This window comes from Chenopodium album, chromosome 10 (genome assembly GCF_948465745.1).
Source record: "Chenopodium album chromosome 10, dcCheAlbu1.1, whole genome shotgun sequence".
Taxonomy (NCBI): domain Eukaryota; kingdom Viridiplantae; phylum Streptophyta; class Magnoliopsida; order Caryophyllales; family Amaranthaceae; genus Chenopodium; species Chenopodium album.
In genome coordinates, this window is record NC_137843.1 from 19078036 (window position 1) to 19096315 (window position 18280).

Below are 18280 nucleotides of genomic sequence, written 5' to 3' on the forward strand. Positions count from 1 at the left end.
ATGGACTGATAGAGGAATATCTTTCTATTCCTTAGTCTTAATTTTTCTTGACTTGTGTTTGCACTTCACATGGAGTTAATCATCTGCTGCCGAAGGCTCTTGTCTTTGATGTTGTAGAATATTCTCGAAAATGTGATGCAACATGCTGCACCCTTATTTAAGTAGTGGAAAAACACAATGTGCTAACACTTTGTATAAGAATTTATGATATTAATATATCTTTTGCGCTCATTGACTAAATTGGAAACAAAAAAGGTACATCATATAGCAGTACATGGTACATCACAATACATATATAGTAGTGACATTAATACATAATAGTATTCAGATACACATGATTTCACAATGCTCAAAAGTTAACAGATAATCAGAAAATGAACTCGGACAAAATGCTTCTAACAATTTGGTTTTGCAGTAAATTAACTCTATGCCACCCATAATTCCCTTAATAATTCCCTTGAATCCCTTTCTACTTTTTTTCTCCTTTTCACTGTAGTCAGTTTGATTTCCTTTCTTTCTATTACATCTAATTCGGCACAATCATAGATTAATTTCAATAGTTTCAATGTCCTTTAAACACAATTATGTGTAAGTCGTTAATTTTGACCTTTACAAAATATAGAAAGAAAAACTCCCACATAAAACAATAACCTTTCGTTGTCCAATGACTACTGTTGTCATGTAATAAAATCATAACTTCCATAACTTAAATATAGAAAATTTTAAACTTTATTATTCCATTCTTCATTTAATTTCTAATTAATTGATGGGTCTTTAGAAAAATTACAAAATTACACTTGGGAGTAAGAAGGTAAAAAAACATTTTGAGGGGTATAATACTCCGTGTACTATTCATAAGAACAATCTCCCACTTACACTTAGGAGTAAGAAGGTAAAAAAACATTTTGAGGGATATAATAGTCCGTGCACTACTCACAAGAATAATTTCCCACTTACACTTGGGAGTAAGAAGGTAAAAAAACATTTTGAGGAATATAATAGTCCGTGCATTATTTATAAGATCAATCTCTCACTTTTTATAAGGTAGGGATAATTTGTAAAAAACAGCTAAACTACGGTGGTTATCACAAAAAGCAAACCCATAAAACGGTGGTGGTGGCATCATCATCGACGACCATTTTTGCGCTACTCAAACCAACTAGATCCGCCTTCGGCCACCCCTTTCGCCGCCACAATATTCTCGAACCTTCTCTTTCCCTTATTCTTCTACCCTTTTGATCTGTTTTATGCATCCTAAACTTAATTTCTTCAATATCATACAATTTCTAATTCCCCAATTTTAAGGGGTTTTCGATTCAGTGATGAATTTATATATATGATGCGAAAATTTTGATGAATTTAAAGTATAGATTATTGGGTGTTAGTAATTGAGACTTATTTTAATGTAAGTTGTTAAATTTTATAAAAATGAAGTCGGGCAGTGCTGCAAAATTGATTGTGGATGCGCTGCTTCAACGGTTTCTTCCACTTGCTAGGCGTCGAATTGAAACTGCTCAAGCCCAGGTTTTATTTTACCCAATTTTATGTTATTTATTTGAATTTTATTTGTTTTTGTTGCTTAATTAGTGTGTTATTTAATGGGGTTCTTGTAAATATGAATATGTTGATGGGTTTTGATAAATTGTTGTACTTGTTTGATTAGTTAGTTCATTTAGTTGAATTTTCGGGAATGAGTTTATCTTTGGTGGATTTGAGTTAAGTTGTTACTTGCTTTGTTGTGATTTTGGCAGTGACGGTACCCCTGTTTACTGTTGAGTGGTGAGGTTGAGTATAGTGTAGCTTAGCTGAACTCCGTGTTGTTGAGAACTCGAGAAGACTAGAGAGCCAGAGAGGAGATCCGTTTTATTGAATACGAGAATTGTGTGTATACCCTACCTATGTATGGTTACTGATTAGCAATGTATATACTCGTACCGCTATAGGGTTTTTTTGATGTTAAACTATCCATAATACCACATTTTTCACAATGCATAATGTCTCTTATATTGTAGGATAGGGGAATTTTCGAGTGTTTGATTATATTTTATAGTTGTGACGTTGCTATTGAACATATGTTGGTATTGTTTTCTTGCTTCTAATTAGCTTGCTTTAAGTAATATCTACTCCCTCAATAACTTTTGAAGAAAAATTGACAATAAATTTTGATTATTTCTTGTCAGTAAGGAAAATTGTTTTAATGAAAATACTTTATTGAGATTGATTACATATGGTATAGAATTATAATATGAGTATGATACAGTTTTCTTCAAATTATTGGTCTTGGTCAAAAATTTGAATGTGGTCTATGTATTGTCGTATTGAAAGGGAGGCGTCAAAAGTGATTTGCTGCTAATTTGTAATGTTTTTGGGTTGAAATTTTCCAGGATGGACAGTACCTTAGTCCATCTGATCCAGCCTATGACCAAGTACTGGATTCCCTTGCTATGGTGGCTCGACATACACCAGTGCCTCTCTTGGAAGCTCTTCTTAGGTGGAGAGAGAGGTTAGTTAGTATCAGCAGTTATTGACTGCAATTTACTCATCATGGGTGTTCTAGAATCAGATGTCTTGTCTTCTATTCAGGGATATGTTGTCTCATTCTTAAAATTTCTTTTATATCTCAGTTTTAGCAAATCTTTCAGTAGTCTACACTAAAATTAAGATTTTGTAATGGTTGGAAGGCACTTCTAAGCTCTAGCATTCTTTAGGCTTGGCCTTGTCAGGCCTGTTATCTTGGCTTTAAACTTGATTTTGGTTGGATATCTCTTTTCTATTTTTGTTTTTGTTGTTGATTCATTGCTGACATGGCGAATTGCATTGCACATTGCATTTTTGAAAGCTGGTTTTTGAGCTGTTGTTTAATCATCACTTTATAACAGTTTGCTTCAACATGGGCTGCTTCTTAGGTAAATGTATGCATGCAGGAACAACCAATTACTTTTGTGGTATCGGCTATGTGTATTATTTTACTCTGCTTGCATTTTTGCAAACAACATTTTAGATGTGGTCTGAGAAAAATCCTGTGTTTTTATTTTATTTTATTTACTTTTTGGGCAAATAAATTTGTTATAAAAGATAACTTCAGTGGGTGTTGTAGCACCAGTTTTGATTAGTTCTTTTTAAAATTATTTCTCCCTGCTGGATCTCTAGCTGCTATTTATGCAATATGTTTCCTACACATTTTTGCAGTGAATCCCCAAAAGGTGCAAATGATGCTTCTACATTTCAGAGAAAGGTTTGCTTCTTCCATTAAAAGATAGTTTGGCAAAAGTAGTTGTAATTGTCTATTTTATCAAGTTGTTGGAATATGGAGCTCATCTAATTAGCAACTTGAATTCTACTGTGCCTGTGTCTCATAGGTTCTGTGATGCATAATACTAAGTATTGATTTGATGTTTAATCATAAAAGGAAGGACATAGTGATTGTTGAGTATATTTTATAAATACATCTAGTCTGAATAGTGTTACTTTTAAGTTCTAAGGTTCCTTTGGAAAGTGAATTTATGAAGGGTTTAAATCATTGCTCCCGGATTTTGGAGTCTGACTAGGCAAATCATGACAAAAAAGAAGCACGTAGTGATGTAATGAATTTGTTCATGTATATTTAGGGCTGTAGGCCTTATTCTTTTATCTGAATGATAAAATTATCTAAGAAAATTTAAATTTCAGAGAAGGGCTACTGAGTAAGCATAAATTTAGTTTAAGGCCAACAAGAACAGATTAAAGGGTTTCAGGTATACAGAACTTAGCCTTATTACCACAGGAAGATCTTTATCGTCATAGTGGTAGTTGAATTGAAAGCCTAGTAGTTGACTTGTTTTAGGCGTTTTCTCCCTTTTTTCACTGGGATCCAGAGTGTTCTAAAATTTATAAGACTATGCTGAGTAAAACAGAGAATTTTTTTTTTAATGGGAGTAAAACAGAATTAATGTCAAACAATGTTCCTTGTTTACAATTATTACATACTCTCAACTCCTTTAATTCTTTCGTTAAGTTTTGCTTAAGCACTACCATCATTTCAGCTTGCAGTGGAGTGCATATTTTGCTCAGCATGTATTCGTTTTGTGGAGTGTTGTCTGCCAGAAGGACTTACAGGTTACTTTGCAATATTTTTCTTCATTTTAAATTGGGGCTCTTTCAACATTGCTTAGGTAGATAATTGGGGCTTGCATTTTGTGCAGAGAAACTTTGGTCTGGGCTTGAGAACTTTGTGTTTGACTGGCTAATCAATGCCGACAGGTAAGATCTTTGTGGATACTGCACTAAGCCATGCTTCTGAGGAAGACATATTGTTCATCTTCATTTTCTGTATTCTTGAAAGTATTTATCATTTTATCTACTAGGGAAATGGTCATTTCAAGCTTGGCCTTATTATTGGTTATTATTAGTGTTGCAACTATTAATGCTTGTAGCGTTTATTTGGGAGGAAAGTAAATATAGTTAAGATGGCTTCTAACTTATTCAAGTTTAGTCTAAGAAGTATCTTTTTGTGTTTTAATTTTTAATTATCATGCTGTTGCATGTAGCTTTAACATCCTTGCCTCCTTGATGTCATTTTGAGTTTTGTGATCATGTTTCACAATGTTGAAAAAGTGATGGAGATGCTTTGTGCTTTCTTGTTGGATAGCTAGCGTATGAAGTCTTGTACTTTATTGTCAGACATGAATGTGACCCGAAATGGGTTATTCCCTCTGAAAACCTAGTCAATTATATACATGGAAGGGAGGGATCATTTATTATATCTGTTGTAATATTGCATCATAGGACTCTTCATCAATTTCATTTTTTTGCAGGGTTGTAAGCCAGGTTGAATATCCATCCCTTGTTGATTTGAGGGGTCTACTCTTGGATCATGTTGCCCAACTATTAGGTGCTTTATCTCGTATAAGGTAAAAGGATTTCTGAGCTTTTTTTTTCCCTTCTTTTTTCTGTATACTACTGTACTGGTTATGATCTGTTTAGAGATTGATAATTGGATTTTCACCATTATTTGTCTGCACAATTGTTTCGGATGTCAGTGGTTCGAGTCTGTTTATCTCCAACTCTTGAACTTAGCCATTTTTGTAAATCCGATTTAAGTTGCACATATTATGCCCGAGTATGATGGAACGCATTACTATTGTCTTGAAGTTAAAATATCTTGCTGATACTTTATTGAGATACATGTCAATAACTTTGATATATTTTATGCTAACTAATTTTGATGATATTGTATAATTTTTTTTACTAGGATGTCAATATGAGATTAATTAATAGTGTTCAGAAAGATCCTAGTTGATTTTGTAAGCAATTTTATTCTTGTTTTATGTCTTTTAGTGCTGTGGAAATAGCTATCTCTAAGTTATGATGGTTGTTTTAGTAATTATCTAGCAGCCGTAGCAGACAATCGATTGAGTATTTGATACATAGAACCTTTTTAACATATATCTCTTGTTTGCTGATGTAGGTTTAGTTCAGTAACTGAGCGTTTTTTTATGGAGCTGAACACTCGCCGTATTGACACTAGTGTTGCCCGGAGCGAGACGTTAAATATCATTAGTGGCATGCGTTACTTGAAACTTGGGGTATGTATGTTGAATTATACTTGACACAACTGTGAGGTCATCACTAACCAGTTGCAATACTCAGGTGAAGACAGAGGGTGGGCTGAATGCATCGGCGTCATTTGTAGCAAAAGCAAACCCTTTGAATCGTGCTCCACACAAACGGAAAAGTGAACTCCACCATGCCCTATGTAACATGCTCACAAATATCTTGGCCCCACTAGCAGATGGTGGAAGAAATCACTGGCCTCCATTAGGCGTGGAACCAGCACTGAATCTTTGGTATGAAGCAGTTGGGCGAATAAGAGGGCAGCTTATCCATTGGATGGACAAACAGAGCAAACATATTGCTGTATGTAATGCCTCAATGCTTTTTGTTTTAGAATTAGTGCTGCAATGATGAGAATTTTTGGGCGCTCACCACCTGTTTCCTGCTTTAGTAAAGTTTATTTTGATGGGCATTTGGTGTAGTCTAAAGATACATTTTCTTCACGTATGTTTGGTATCGATGTTTTGGACTTTTGGATGTATAGTTTCTTTTTGCTTTAATTGGCGAAAAACCTGCTACATACTTTAATTAGGGATTTAAAAGATTCTGTTTTCCTCTGAACATGTACTTCTTTTCTTTTTAATATATGCTCAGTATGATCCGTTTGTCCACCAATATATTATGTTTTCCAATTGATCTTGGTGTTTTTTTTTTTTTTTTTTTTTTTTTTTTTTTTTTTTTTTTTTAAAGCTCAGAAAACAGTAACCCATTATTATATATCTGGTTGGAATTTTTGTATTTCTCATGACCTTCCTCTGAATTTCAGCTTTTCTAGTAAACTTTATTGATGGAAACTTTCTTCTTTAATATTGATAACATATAATAAGACTTATTTGGTTTTCATGCTCTTCTGAAATGATAAATTGTGGTACAGGTGGGCTACCCTCTTGTGACTCTTTTTCTTTGTCTTGGAGAGCCTCAGACTTTCGAAACTAATTTTGGTCCGCACATGGAGCAGCTTTACAAGCTTCTGCGCGTAAGTTTATTATAATTATTGATATGGAAAATAATGCTTATAGTACTATCTCTATAGTATATCTCTGTTAGTCTGTTCCTCTGTTGGATCACTTGGATGTGAATGATTTAGTAACTTGTGTCAATTATTGATCTGAATTACTATCTCTGTTATCTTCCACTTGTTCCTACTTCTCACAGTTTTACTCTCTGCAGGACAAGAACCATCGCTTCATGGCCTTGGACTGTCTCCACCGTGTTGTGAGATTTTATTTAAGTGTTTATGCACCCGGTCAGCCACCAAATCGTGTTTGGGACTATCTGGATAGTGTCACCTCGCAATTGCTAACAATACTAAGGAAAGGAATGCTTACACAAGATGTCCAACATGACAAACTTGTTGACTTTTGTGTGACTATAGCAGAAAGTAACCTTGATTTTGCAATGAATCATATGATTTTGGAGCTGCTAAGGCAAGACAGCTCAAGTGAAGCAAAAGTTATTGGTCTCCGTGCTTTGCACAGAATAGTTGTATCTCCTTCAAGTGAATATGTTGGTTTGGAAATTTTTCAAGGTGATTAATGGTGCAGAAAAATACTGTTAACATGCATTTTGCATTTTATTCTGTTATGCTGGTCAATTACCTAATATATGATGATTTTATTTTCTTAATTCTTATAATTAAATGGCAGGTCATGACATTGGCCACTACATTCCAAAGGTAAAGGCTGCGATTGAGTTTATCATAAGGTCTTGCCATCGAACCTACAGTCAGGCACTTCTTACTTCTTCAAGGACAGCCATTGGTAAGCCTTGTTTCTACTGAGATGCTAGTCTGATTAATGCTAATGATTCTACTAGCCTATGTTTACTGCACTTCTTGATATAGTATAACTGTGTAAGTATTTGCATTGTATTCACCTGGTGCATTTTGTGCCATTTTAGATAATGTACCAAAGGGATGCCTTTACTATATAACTTAGAGCATTATCTAACATGAGTATAAATGATGTATTAGGGTAAACTAATATGTAGGATTTGTTCAACTCACCTGATCTTTACCTGGTCTGATTTGATTTTTGATTTGACTAAATTTTTACCTTATTTGTGCACTAATCCTAAGAAAAACATGATAAGTAGTTGTTTGGTTATCAATTGTTAAAAGTAGATTTGAAGTTGATTGATTTGTTGTGATGTCTTGATGCCAACAGCTTTTTTGATAAAATTTAATTGGTTTTTGTGGTGTTAGAGTGTTAAGTTGAATAAGTAATTGAATTTTATCTTTGAAGCAAATCACGGTGAAATTACTTGCTAGATCAGTAAAGTAAAGATACATTGTACATTCTGATCTCATTAATATCTTTACTGGATATTTCTGTGTTTATTATCAACAAATAGTGAAATACTTCCCCCGTTCTTTTTAGTTGGCATGTTTTGACGTTTTACATTATGCACAAATTGTACTTTGACTAGCTTTTGTGTTTTATTGCTACAATAAAACATAGTCATATGGGATCTTGTTTGAATCGTCTCAAGGTGAATTTTATTAATATCAACTTTTTATAGTTTTTACATTTTGATAATTAGAGGTATTAATCATTAAAATTGTGTGTTGGTACGTGATAAAAGAAACGTGTCAACTAAAAAAGAACAGAGGAACTATATTTTTACAGTTGAATACATAAATATAATTTCATAGGTGTATAAAATCAATTTCAATTTTTTTTCTTCCTGTTTATATCATTCTCAAGTCATGGAAACCTGTGATATTATTATAATAGAGGAATTTCTGTACACAGAGTCCTACACGTGGATATACTCTCCCTCTCTCCCTCTCCTCCCCGAGCAACCTACACACAGGTCACACACCCACACACAAATACTGAGAGAGACCTATGTGACATTTTCAATGGTGTACTATACTATGTTTTCCTAATCTAATCTATATTTTTTCATACTTCATGCGTATGGATTTAATACAATATTATACAAGATGCTTGTTGAATCTATAGACTCCATGTGCACTTATATTGGACCTTTATGGTTATTATGTTCTTTAAGCTGTAGTGAATTTTCTCACTTATTCCTCTTAAAATTCAGTGGTTGTGTGTGTTTTGTAACTTCGTGTTTCCTGTGCGCTGAGCTGAATTATTTCTCCCTTTCACTAAAAGTGTACTGGGTGTCAATCTTTAGTTCTTTTTGAGGTTTCTTCACTAAGCCTGCTAAGTTGATCCATCTAGAATAGACTTCTACCTCTATAAGCTTTACACTGTCTCAAGTGATGAACTCAACCTGTCAAGACCTGTGTCTGTCAAAACATCTAGGAATTTAGCTGTTTAGGTGCGACCAGCCATCTGCAGAGTTGCCTTATATGTGCCTTTAATTTTGGTCTTTTCCTGGTTATCTTATACCTCCTCTGTTTCTCTCTACAGATTCTGTGACCAAGGAGAAATCCCAAGGCTATCTTTTCCGATCAGTTCTTAAATGTATTCCTGACCTGATAGAAGAGGTTGGTCGAAATGATAAGATCACAGAAATAATTCCTCAGCATGGCATAAGTATTGATCCTGGTGTACGTGAAGAAGCTGTGCAAGTGCTGAATCGAATTGTGAAATCCCTGCCTCATCGCCGATTTGCTGTCATGAGAGGAATGGCGAACTTTATTTTACGTCTTCCTGATGAGTTCCCACTTCTTATTCAAACATCATTGGGACGGTTGTTAGAACTGATGCGCTTCTGGAGATTACGTCTACATGAGGAAAGGCTGGAATTTGATGCACAAGATACAAAGCATATGGCCCAAGAAATTGGGGCCTTCAGGAGGCCTTCTGTTCATCGTTCTGGAGAAGCTGTTGATTTTCGTGCTTCTGAGATTGATGCTGTTGGCCTTATTTTTCTTTGTTCTGTTGATAGTCAGATCAGGCATACTGCCCTTGAGCTGTTACGCTGTGTCCGGGCCTTGTGGAATGACATAAGTGATCTTGCAGCTCATGAAAAAGCAGATCACAGTTTGAGGAATGAAGCTGAACCTATATTCATAATTGATGTCCTTGAGGAAAACGGGGTGGGTGTTTTTTTTCCTGTCTGATTTCATTTCTTCCACACTATGAGATTCAGTCTTGCTCAATTTTCATAAGTTTATCTACTTTGTGACAGGATGACATTGTCCAGAGCTGTTATTGGGATTGTGGGCGCCCATTTGATATGAGACGTGAATGTGATGCAATTCCACTTGATGTTACCATCCAGTCTATTCTTTTTGAAAGTCCCGATAAGAATAGATGGGCTAGATGCCTAAGTGAGCTTGTGAAATACGCTTCTGAGCTTTGCCCAAGATCTGTTCAGGAAGCTAAGTAAGCAACTTTTTGAGTGGCTGATGTGGATTACTGACTTTTTTTTAAATTTGTATATAATAAAATGTTTAGAGGTTACAAATCTGGATATCATTTCTGTTGCTAAATCATAGGCCACATTTGACCTTTTGTAGTCAAAAATTTTGAACTTTTGGCAATGTGATATGTTCAACCATATTTAAAATTGGAGCTATGAAAACAAAAGCTTTAGGAAGTATAGGCCAATGAAAATGTTAGTTGTTGTTCCATAGTTTAAAGCTACTGTATAATCTGTTCTAATATTCATGTAGAACTCTCCATTTTATAATAACACCTTGGAAAAATATCATGTTTTATACATTTTGTTTTAGAATATTTTTCTTGATTGAAAATTTTATTAGATTATTATTGTTTTTTTTCTTTTTACATTTGCTGGGAAAGTTTTTGATAAGTAACTACCACATGAGATTCCTGCTACTACTGGTTTCTTGTTATATCTAGGTGGTTATATCTAAGTGGTATAATTACTCAATTAGATTACTTATAGCTACTTGCTTGTATTACTGTTCCTATTATAGTTAATATTAAAGAAACTATGTGCTCAATTAATTCTCTTTTCTATATGCCTAGGTTTAACTGTCTTAATGGATATTTTAATCTTAGATCAAATACTGATAGGGAAATGCAATATGTTATCCCAGGTCTGAGGTTATTCGACGTCTTGCATATATTACACCTGTTGAGTTAGGTGGCAGGGCTAATCAATCACAAGATGCAGATACCAAGTTGGATCAATGGCTCATGTATGCAATGTTTGCTTGTTCATGTCCTCCTGACGCCAGGGAGGCTGCAAGTTTTGGAGCAACAAAAGAGCTTTTCAGACTTATTTTTCCATCACTAAAATCTGGATCTGAAGCTCAAGTAGTAAGTGCATATAATTTGAAGCTTTTTTTTGAATCTAGGGACACACAAACGAAGTTCTATTTTGAATTGCGCTCTTGACTTGTTTGATAATAGGCATTTACATTATAGGGCTTGATGTATGAAGTTAACTGTGCCTTTAACAATTTATTCTAGTCTCTTGATGTGCTATCTGAATTATTTTATCCATGTGAAAAAGCATGTCTGACGGTTCATCCGAGTCACGGTCAGCCTAGCTGGATGTCTCCTTTTTTTTTTTTTTGGGCTGGAAGAAGTAATCATTTGGCCTGTTGGGAGTTGACTTAGTAGGTGGGAGAAGTTAAGTGTTCTCTATCGGGTTAGGTGCTCAATTTTGGCAAATTATGTTCAACAATTTTCAGATTTGTTTGTGTTGATTTACCTGGCGGGATAGGGATTGTCTTTTCAAGTCCAACTCAAGTTCTTAACAAGCCTGGCTAGTTATCGCATTGGATTACTAAAAGCGTTGGCGGCTCTGTTAGTTGTTATGCAGTGTATTGTTAATGTTCTCTGCATATATCAAGGTGATTAGCTGTTACTTAGGCAACTATGCACCATATTTGCATTATAGTCCACCAGTCCACCTAGTCCGTCAATGATCATAGTAGGCTGGCGAGGTCAGGTTGGGTCACAAATTCGTGTTCTAATCAGCTCTTAACGGGTTATCAGCTCTAAATAGGTTTCCACTATTCCCAAGCCCAACCTAATCTGGTTTAAGTTTTTGGGTTCAATTCCTAAACCCTAACCTCATCTGTTTTTGAAGGTTTGGGTTACACAAGTCATTTTCAAGTTCAATTCTTGACCGTAACCTAATCCATTTAATTTCAGGTTGGGTTTGTGTCGATCCATTTATTTAATTTGGTCAATAAGCTTGTGTGAACTTATTTCATAATATATAGTTTTATGTTTTCTTATTAAAAAGAAATCAATAACATTTCCTGAAAAATTAATAGTGATTTGGTAGCATATAGAGATGACAAAATATCTTGCTGCTGTTGTTTCTAGTGAGTTAACTTTGAGAGTACTATCTGCACATGCAGGTTTGTTTGTTTGTTTTTATTTTTTAATTTTTTTTATTTTATATATATATATATATATATATATTTTTTTTTATTTTATATTTTATATTATATAGTTTATGAATAGCTGTTACCAAGTGTTGATTCGATTTCCGTCCCTTGTTATAGAACGCAGCTACAATGGCTCTTGGTCATTCTCATCTGGAAGTATGTGAAACTATGTTTGGGGAGCTTGCATCTTTCATTGACGAGGTTTCTCTTGAAACAGAAGGAAAGCCCAAATGGAAGGTATGGTTTCTTATTAATGGAAACTTGAGTTTAGCTATAGTTTCAACTGGACTGTTTTAGTTTGAATGTAAATTGATAATTTTGCATGTAATGCTGTGATCCTCTGTGTTTAGAATGTAAATTGATGGTTTTGCATGTAAAATTGTGATCCTCTGCGTTTAGAATGATTTGAGTTATGGGGATGAGATAGTACAGTTTCTTTTATTTTTTTTGTACGCACATATATTTTGAAGTAGGCTTCTGAGGATGAAATGCAATATGATGTTGATATGCTTATTAATATTCTTGCTATCTTCACCTAGTCTTTGTGCTCTTTGTCTTTGTGGTGAGGAGTTGGGGAGTCGTATCATTTTGTATCGTGAGCTGCTGTACTCCGTTATATTTTGGGTGTCATTTGGGTTTGTTCAAGCTCTGTTGTAAAGCTTATCTAGGTGCATTGTTTCAATTTTGGGAGAGAGAAATAGATAATCTTTATGTCAGTTTACCAGTATCCAGGCTGTCTTGAATCGAAAGTATTGACTGGATTTCAAGTAACCTATGTGGGATAGAATGGCGGTTTTCTTAACTAGGCATGATATTTAGTGTGATTTGCATGCATTATTCTGCTTTGGTTGCTCTGAAGAGCACTCTTGAATCTTGATGCCGTATTGTTTCTTGAACAAATTTACTTTCAAGCCTCAAAGTTGGGCAGAATATCAATGTTGTGCTCCACATGATTGCTAATTCCATTTTGTTGCCTTGACAAATTTTTTTTCCAGAGTAGTGTCCTGCAGTTTACTCCATTTTAAATGTTCATGTTAGATCTGAAACTGTGTTTATTGTGATTTAATTGAGTGGTTCCCTCCTGGATTATTAACTTTTGAAACATCTCTTGTTAAAACATCTTTGAATTTTTTTTGTAAGTAATGAGGGATATGACAAATTAGTCATTTATATGCAGAGTCAAAAGTCTCGCCGTGAAGAGTTACGCACTCACATCGCAAATATTTATAGAACTGTGGCAGAGAAAATTTGGCCTGGTATGCTCAGTCGGAAACCAGTTTTCCGCCTTCACTACTTAAAGTTCATTGAAGAGACACATCGACATATTTTGACTGCATCTTTAGAGAGTTTTCAAGATGTACAACCCCTTCGCTTTGCTCTTGCCACTGTCCTAAGATATCTTGCTCCTGAATTTGTTGAATCAAAATCTGAAAAGTTTGATCTTAGAACTAGGAAACGATTGTTTGAGCTACTTCTTTCTTGGAGTGATGATGTGGGCTGTGCTTGGAATCAAGAGGGAATCAGTGATTACCGTCGTGAACTAGAAAGGTATAAAGCTTCTCAACATAGTCGCTCGAAGGATTCTGTGGACAAACTTTCATTTGATAAGGAGCTGAATGAACAAGTTGAGGCTATACAATGGGCATCCATGAATGCTGTGGCCTCACTCTTGTATGGACCTTGCTTTGATGACAATGCCAGGAAAATGAGTGGCAGAGTAATATCCTGGATAAACAGTTTATTTATTGAGCCTGCACCTAGGGCGCCCTTTGGTTACTCTCCTGCAGACCCGAGGACTCCATCTTATTCTAAGTACACTGGTGATGGCGGGCGAGGTACAGGGCGTGATAGACATAAAGGTGGCCACCTTCGTGTTTCCTTGGCAAAATTGGCATTGAAGAATCTGCTTCTGACAAATCTGGATCTCTTTCCTGCCTGCATTGATCAGGTCCTCTCCCCCTCCCCCTCCCCCCCCCCCCCCCTGCCCTCCCAATCTCAAAACTAGTAGACGGGCTCCACATTATCACTTTTTTATTTATTTTTTATTATTTTTTTTATTGTTATTTATGTATTTATGATTTTTGTTGTGGAGACTTGTAGCCTAGTTACAGTTAATAATCCATTAATCTATATTTAAATTCAACCTTGACATGATTTAGATCATGACATCTAGAGAGAACAGTTCTATGATTAAGAGACTAATTGTTGAAATTAAATCATTTCATCTTTCCTAGAGCTCTCTGCAAAGCAGGTTCTCTAATATTTTCTGACATTCAGCATTATTGCTATTTTAATTTATTGTGTAATGGGCTGAGTAAGTGATTCATGTATAAAATTTACTCATTTATGAAGTAAAATGTAGGTTTTTCAAGGAACTAATGTAGACCTGATTTATTTTATCTTATTTTGTTTTATTCCAGTGCTATTATTCTGATGCTGCCATAGCAGATGGTTACTTCAGTGTTCTGGCTGAAGTCTATATGCGCCAAGAGATACCCAAATGTGAAATTCAGAGACTGCTGAGCTTAATCTTATACAAAGTTGTTGATCCATCTAGACAAATTCGAGATGATGCCCTGCAGATGCTTGAAACGCTTTCTGTCCGTACATGGGCAGAAGATGGAATGGAGGGCACAGGAAGTTATAGAGCTGCTGTTGTTGGCAATCTCCCTGATTCTTACCAGCAATTCCAGTATAAGCTTTCCTGCAAACTTGCCAAGGATCATCCTGAGCTGAGTCAGCTTCTTTGTGAGGAAATTATGCAGAGGCAGCTTGATGCTGTTGACATAATTGCTCAACATCAAGTCTTAACCTGCATGGCACCCTGGATTGAAAATCTTAATTTCTGGAAACTGAAGGATGGCTGGACTGAACGCTTGTTAAAAAGTCTGTACTATGTTACTTGGCGGCACGGTGATCAGTTTCCTGATGAAATTGAGAAGCTTTGGAGTACAATTGCTAGCAAATCTAGGAACATTAGTCCAGTTCTTGACTTTTTAATCACCAAAGGTATAGAAGATTGTGATTCCAATGCTTCTGCTGAAATAAGTGGTGCTTTTGCTACATATTTCTCAGTTGCAAAAAGAGTGAGTTTATACCTGGCAAGGATTTGTCCACAGCGAACAATAGATCATCTTGTTTATCAGTTGGCACAGCGGATGCTTGAGGATAGTATAGAGCCTCTTAGGCCTAGTACCAGCAAGGCTGATGTCAATGGGAATGTTATATTGGAGTTTTCTCAAGGCCCTGCAGCTCCACAGATTGCATCTATTGTTGACAGCCAACCACATATGTCACCTTTGCTTGTTCGAGGCTCTCTTGATGTCCCACTAAGGAGCACTAGTGGGAGCCTGAGCTGGCGCACTGCTGGTGTGGCTGGGCGCAGTGCCTCAGGTCCCCTGAGTCCTATGCCCCCAGAGATGAATGTTGTGCCTGTAACTCCTGCTGGCCGTTCAGGTCAGCTTCTTCCATCTTTAGTGAACATGTCAGGGCCTTTGATGGGGGTGCGAAGCTCTACCGGAAGCATACGCAGTCGTCATGTGTCCAGGGACAGTGGAGATTACTTCATCGACACCCCAAACTCTGGTGACGATGGCTTGCATTCCAGTGTCTCTGGAATGCATGGTGTCAATGCAAAAGAGCTTCAGTCAGCTTTGCAGGGTCACCAACAGCATTCACTTACTCAAGCAGACATTGCTTTGATTCTACTTGCTGAAATCGCCTATGAAAATGATGAAGATTTTAGGGAGCACTTGCCTTTGTTGTTTCATGTTACTTTTGTTTCAATGGACAGTTCAGAAGATATTGTTCTTGAGCACTGCCAACACCTTCTAGTTAATTTGTTGTACTCACTGGCTGGAAGGCATTTAGAGCTGTATGAAGTTGAAAACAGTGATGGAGAGAACAAACAGCAGGTTGTCAGCTTAATTAAGTATGTGCAGTCTAAGCGTGGAAGCATGATGTGGGAAAATGAGGACCCTAGTGTTGTAAGGCCTGACGTTCCTAGTTCAGCACTTTTGTCTGCCCTGGTTCAAAGCATGGTTGATGCAATTTTTTTCCAAGGAGACCTTCGGGAGACTTGGGGAACAGAAGCGTTAAAATGGGCCATGGAGTGTACCTCAAGGCACCTTGCATGCCGGTCCCACCAGATATACCGAGCACTGAGGCCAAAGGTAACTAGTGATGCTTGTGTTTCACTTCTTCGTTGCTTGCACAGGTGTTTAACTAATCCTCAGCCTGAAGTTCTGGGCTTTATTATGGAGATTCTGTTAACACTGCAAGTGATGGTAGAGAACATGGAACCTGAAAAGGTCATACTTTTTCCCCAGCTTTTTTGGGGCTGTGTTGCAATGATGCACACAGACTTTGTGCATGTTTATTGCCAGGTGCTCGAGCTTTTCTTGCGTGTGATAGATCGTTTGTCCTTTTGGGAAAGAACAACAGAAAATGTGCTCCTATCTAGCATGCCTCGTGATGAGCTGGATACCAGTGTATCTGAGGTGGGGGATTTCCAGCACATGGAATCCAGGACAGGTCTTGATCTCGGTGGGAAGGTTCCTGCTTTTGAAGGTGTGCAGCCTCTTGTTCTAAAAGGGCTCATGTCAACTGTTAGCCATGGAGTTTCTATCGAGGTCCTCTCACGCATCACATTCCCGTCATGTGATTCTATTTTTGGGGATCCAGGAACGAGGCTTCTCATGCATATTACTGGCTTGCTACCCTGGCTGTGTTTACAGCTCAGCAAGGATCCTATCGGGCTCGCCTCACCTCTCCATCAGCAATATCAGAAAGCTTGCTCTGTTGCTGCCAACATTGCTCACTGGTGTCGGGTAAAGTCCCTTGAGGGGTTGGCCACAGTATTTTTGGCATACTCGCAAGGTGAGTTCAAGACTATAAACAATTTGCTTGCCTGCATAGCTCCATTATTGTGCAACGAGTGGTTCCCAAAACACTCAGCATTAGCTTTTGGTCATCTGCTAAGATTACTAGAGAGAGGTCCTGTTGAGTATCAACGGGTGATTCTGCTTTTGCTGAAAGAACTACTACAGCATACTCCAGTTGATGCTGCCCAAAATCCGCATATGTATGCAATTGTGTCCCAGTTGGTGGAAAGCTCTTTGGGGTGTGACGCACTCAGTGTATTGGAAGCCCTCTTGCAAAGTTGCAGCTCTTTAAGTGGTTCCCATTTGCACGAGCCTGGTGGTTATGAGAATGGCCAAGCTGGGGCTGAAGAAAAGCAGCTTGCACCCCAAACCTCATTCAAGGCTCGTAGTGGACCCCTACCATATTTGCTGGGTTCAGGATATGGAACAGCTTTAATGTCTCATGGGCAAGGGGGAGCAGTTGAATCTGGAATGCCCCCTAAGGAAGTTGCCTTGCAGAATACACGGTTGATTATGGGACGGGTTCTGGATAACTGTGCAATTGGAAGGAAGAAGGATCACAAAAGGCTGGTGCCTTTTGTGTCTAATGCGGGAAATCCCTGAGCGTCTTATTCACTGTATATAACACCATTTTTGCTGCATCTCGTGTATGTATGCTGCTTGTACGTCACGTATAATATTTTTTGTTAGCAATGCTCTTGAAGATGCAAGGATAGTTAGAACGTAATTTCTGTATATAGCAGTAGGCTACTAATCAGCATGTATCTGGATCGGATATGTACAGATTCTCGCTTACTTGCAAGGTTTTGTAATTCGTGTTAGAAGTATAATTGCATTTGACAACCTTTCACATTTTAAATACTTGAACACACTAATTTCCGATTGAGGGAGATGACAAAAAGTTTTGTTATTAAAATCTGTAACTCAAATACTCCATTAAAGCAATTTAAAAAATTAAGTTATTTACTTGTTTGTAACCCAAAAATTTATGCACCTTAAGCGGATTTTTAATTCAAAAATTATGTATAATGCTCATTTTAGGACATCTATATGCACTGTTTTATACTTTTATTGACGCTGTTTTAATTATTTATAATTATAGATTTTGATACACGATTTAAAATTAAAAAATCAACGTTTTTCAATAAAATATTTTAAGCTATTTTGTTAATTGATTTTTCGTAAATTCTTATTTGTGGCTCTTATCATTCCATATATACGAGTACATTAAAATAAAAACTCAGTAATTCCGTACATATATACGAGTACATTTTAAAAAACAAAAAATCATTATGGACTATAGATACGGAGTATATTTCCATTTTTGCAACTTCGTCGTTAAAATTAAAGAAATGCCCTATAGATTGAATTAAAATTAGGAAAATAATCAGCTCAAATGAGAAACTTTTTTTTTTTTTAATTTTATTTTTTTAATTTAGGAAAACCGAGAAACTATTTAATTTATAGACTTTTGAAAGATTTTAAATGTGAAGAGATAATCTACTTTTCT

The 18280-nt window shown here is 36.4% G+C and overlaps 1 protein-coding gene across 1 annotated transcript; it reads left to right on the forward strand.

The window, feature by feature from the left end:
- The first annotated feature begins 1073 nt into the window (after positions 1–1073).
- Positions 1074–17629, forward strand: LOC145562328 (uncharacterized). Its single transcript, XM_081622564.1, has 17 exons — positions 1074–1524; positions 2385–2503; positions 3190–3235; positions 4023–4095; positions 4182–4239; positions 4794–4889; positions 5447–5564; positions 5629–5895; positions 6467–6568; positions 6763–7120; positions 7239–7352; positions 8979–9610; positions 9703–9899; positions 10580–10802; positions 12005–12124; positions 13065–13835; positions 14308–17629. Exons 1-17 carry the CDS (start codon positions 1429–1431, stop codon positions 17371–17373), a joined length of 6456 nt encoding a protein of 2151 aa, XP_081478690.1. The 5' UTR covers positions 1074–1428; the 3' UTR covers positions 17374–17629.
- The last annotated feature ends 651 nt before the right edge of the window (positions 17630–18280 follow it).

Coding starts and splice junctions, on each gene's coding strand:
- LOC145562328 (XM_081622564.1), top strand. CDS start 1,429: ATGAAGTCGGGCAGTGCTGCAAAATTGATTGTGGATGCGCTGCTTCAA. Junction 5,565..5,628: donor TGCGTTACTTGAAACTTGGG/GTATGTATGTTG, acceptor TGCAATACTCAG/GTGAAGACAGAGGGTGGGCT. Junction 7,353..8,978: donor TTCTTCAAGGACAGCCATTG/GTAAGCCTTGTT, acceptor TTCTCTCTACAG/ATTCTGTGACCAAGGAGAAA.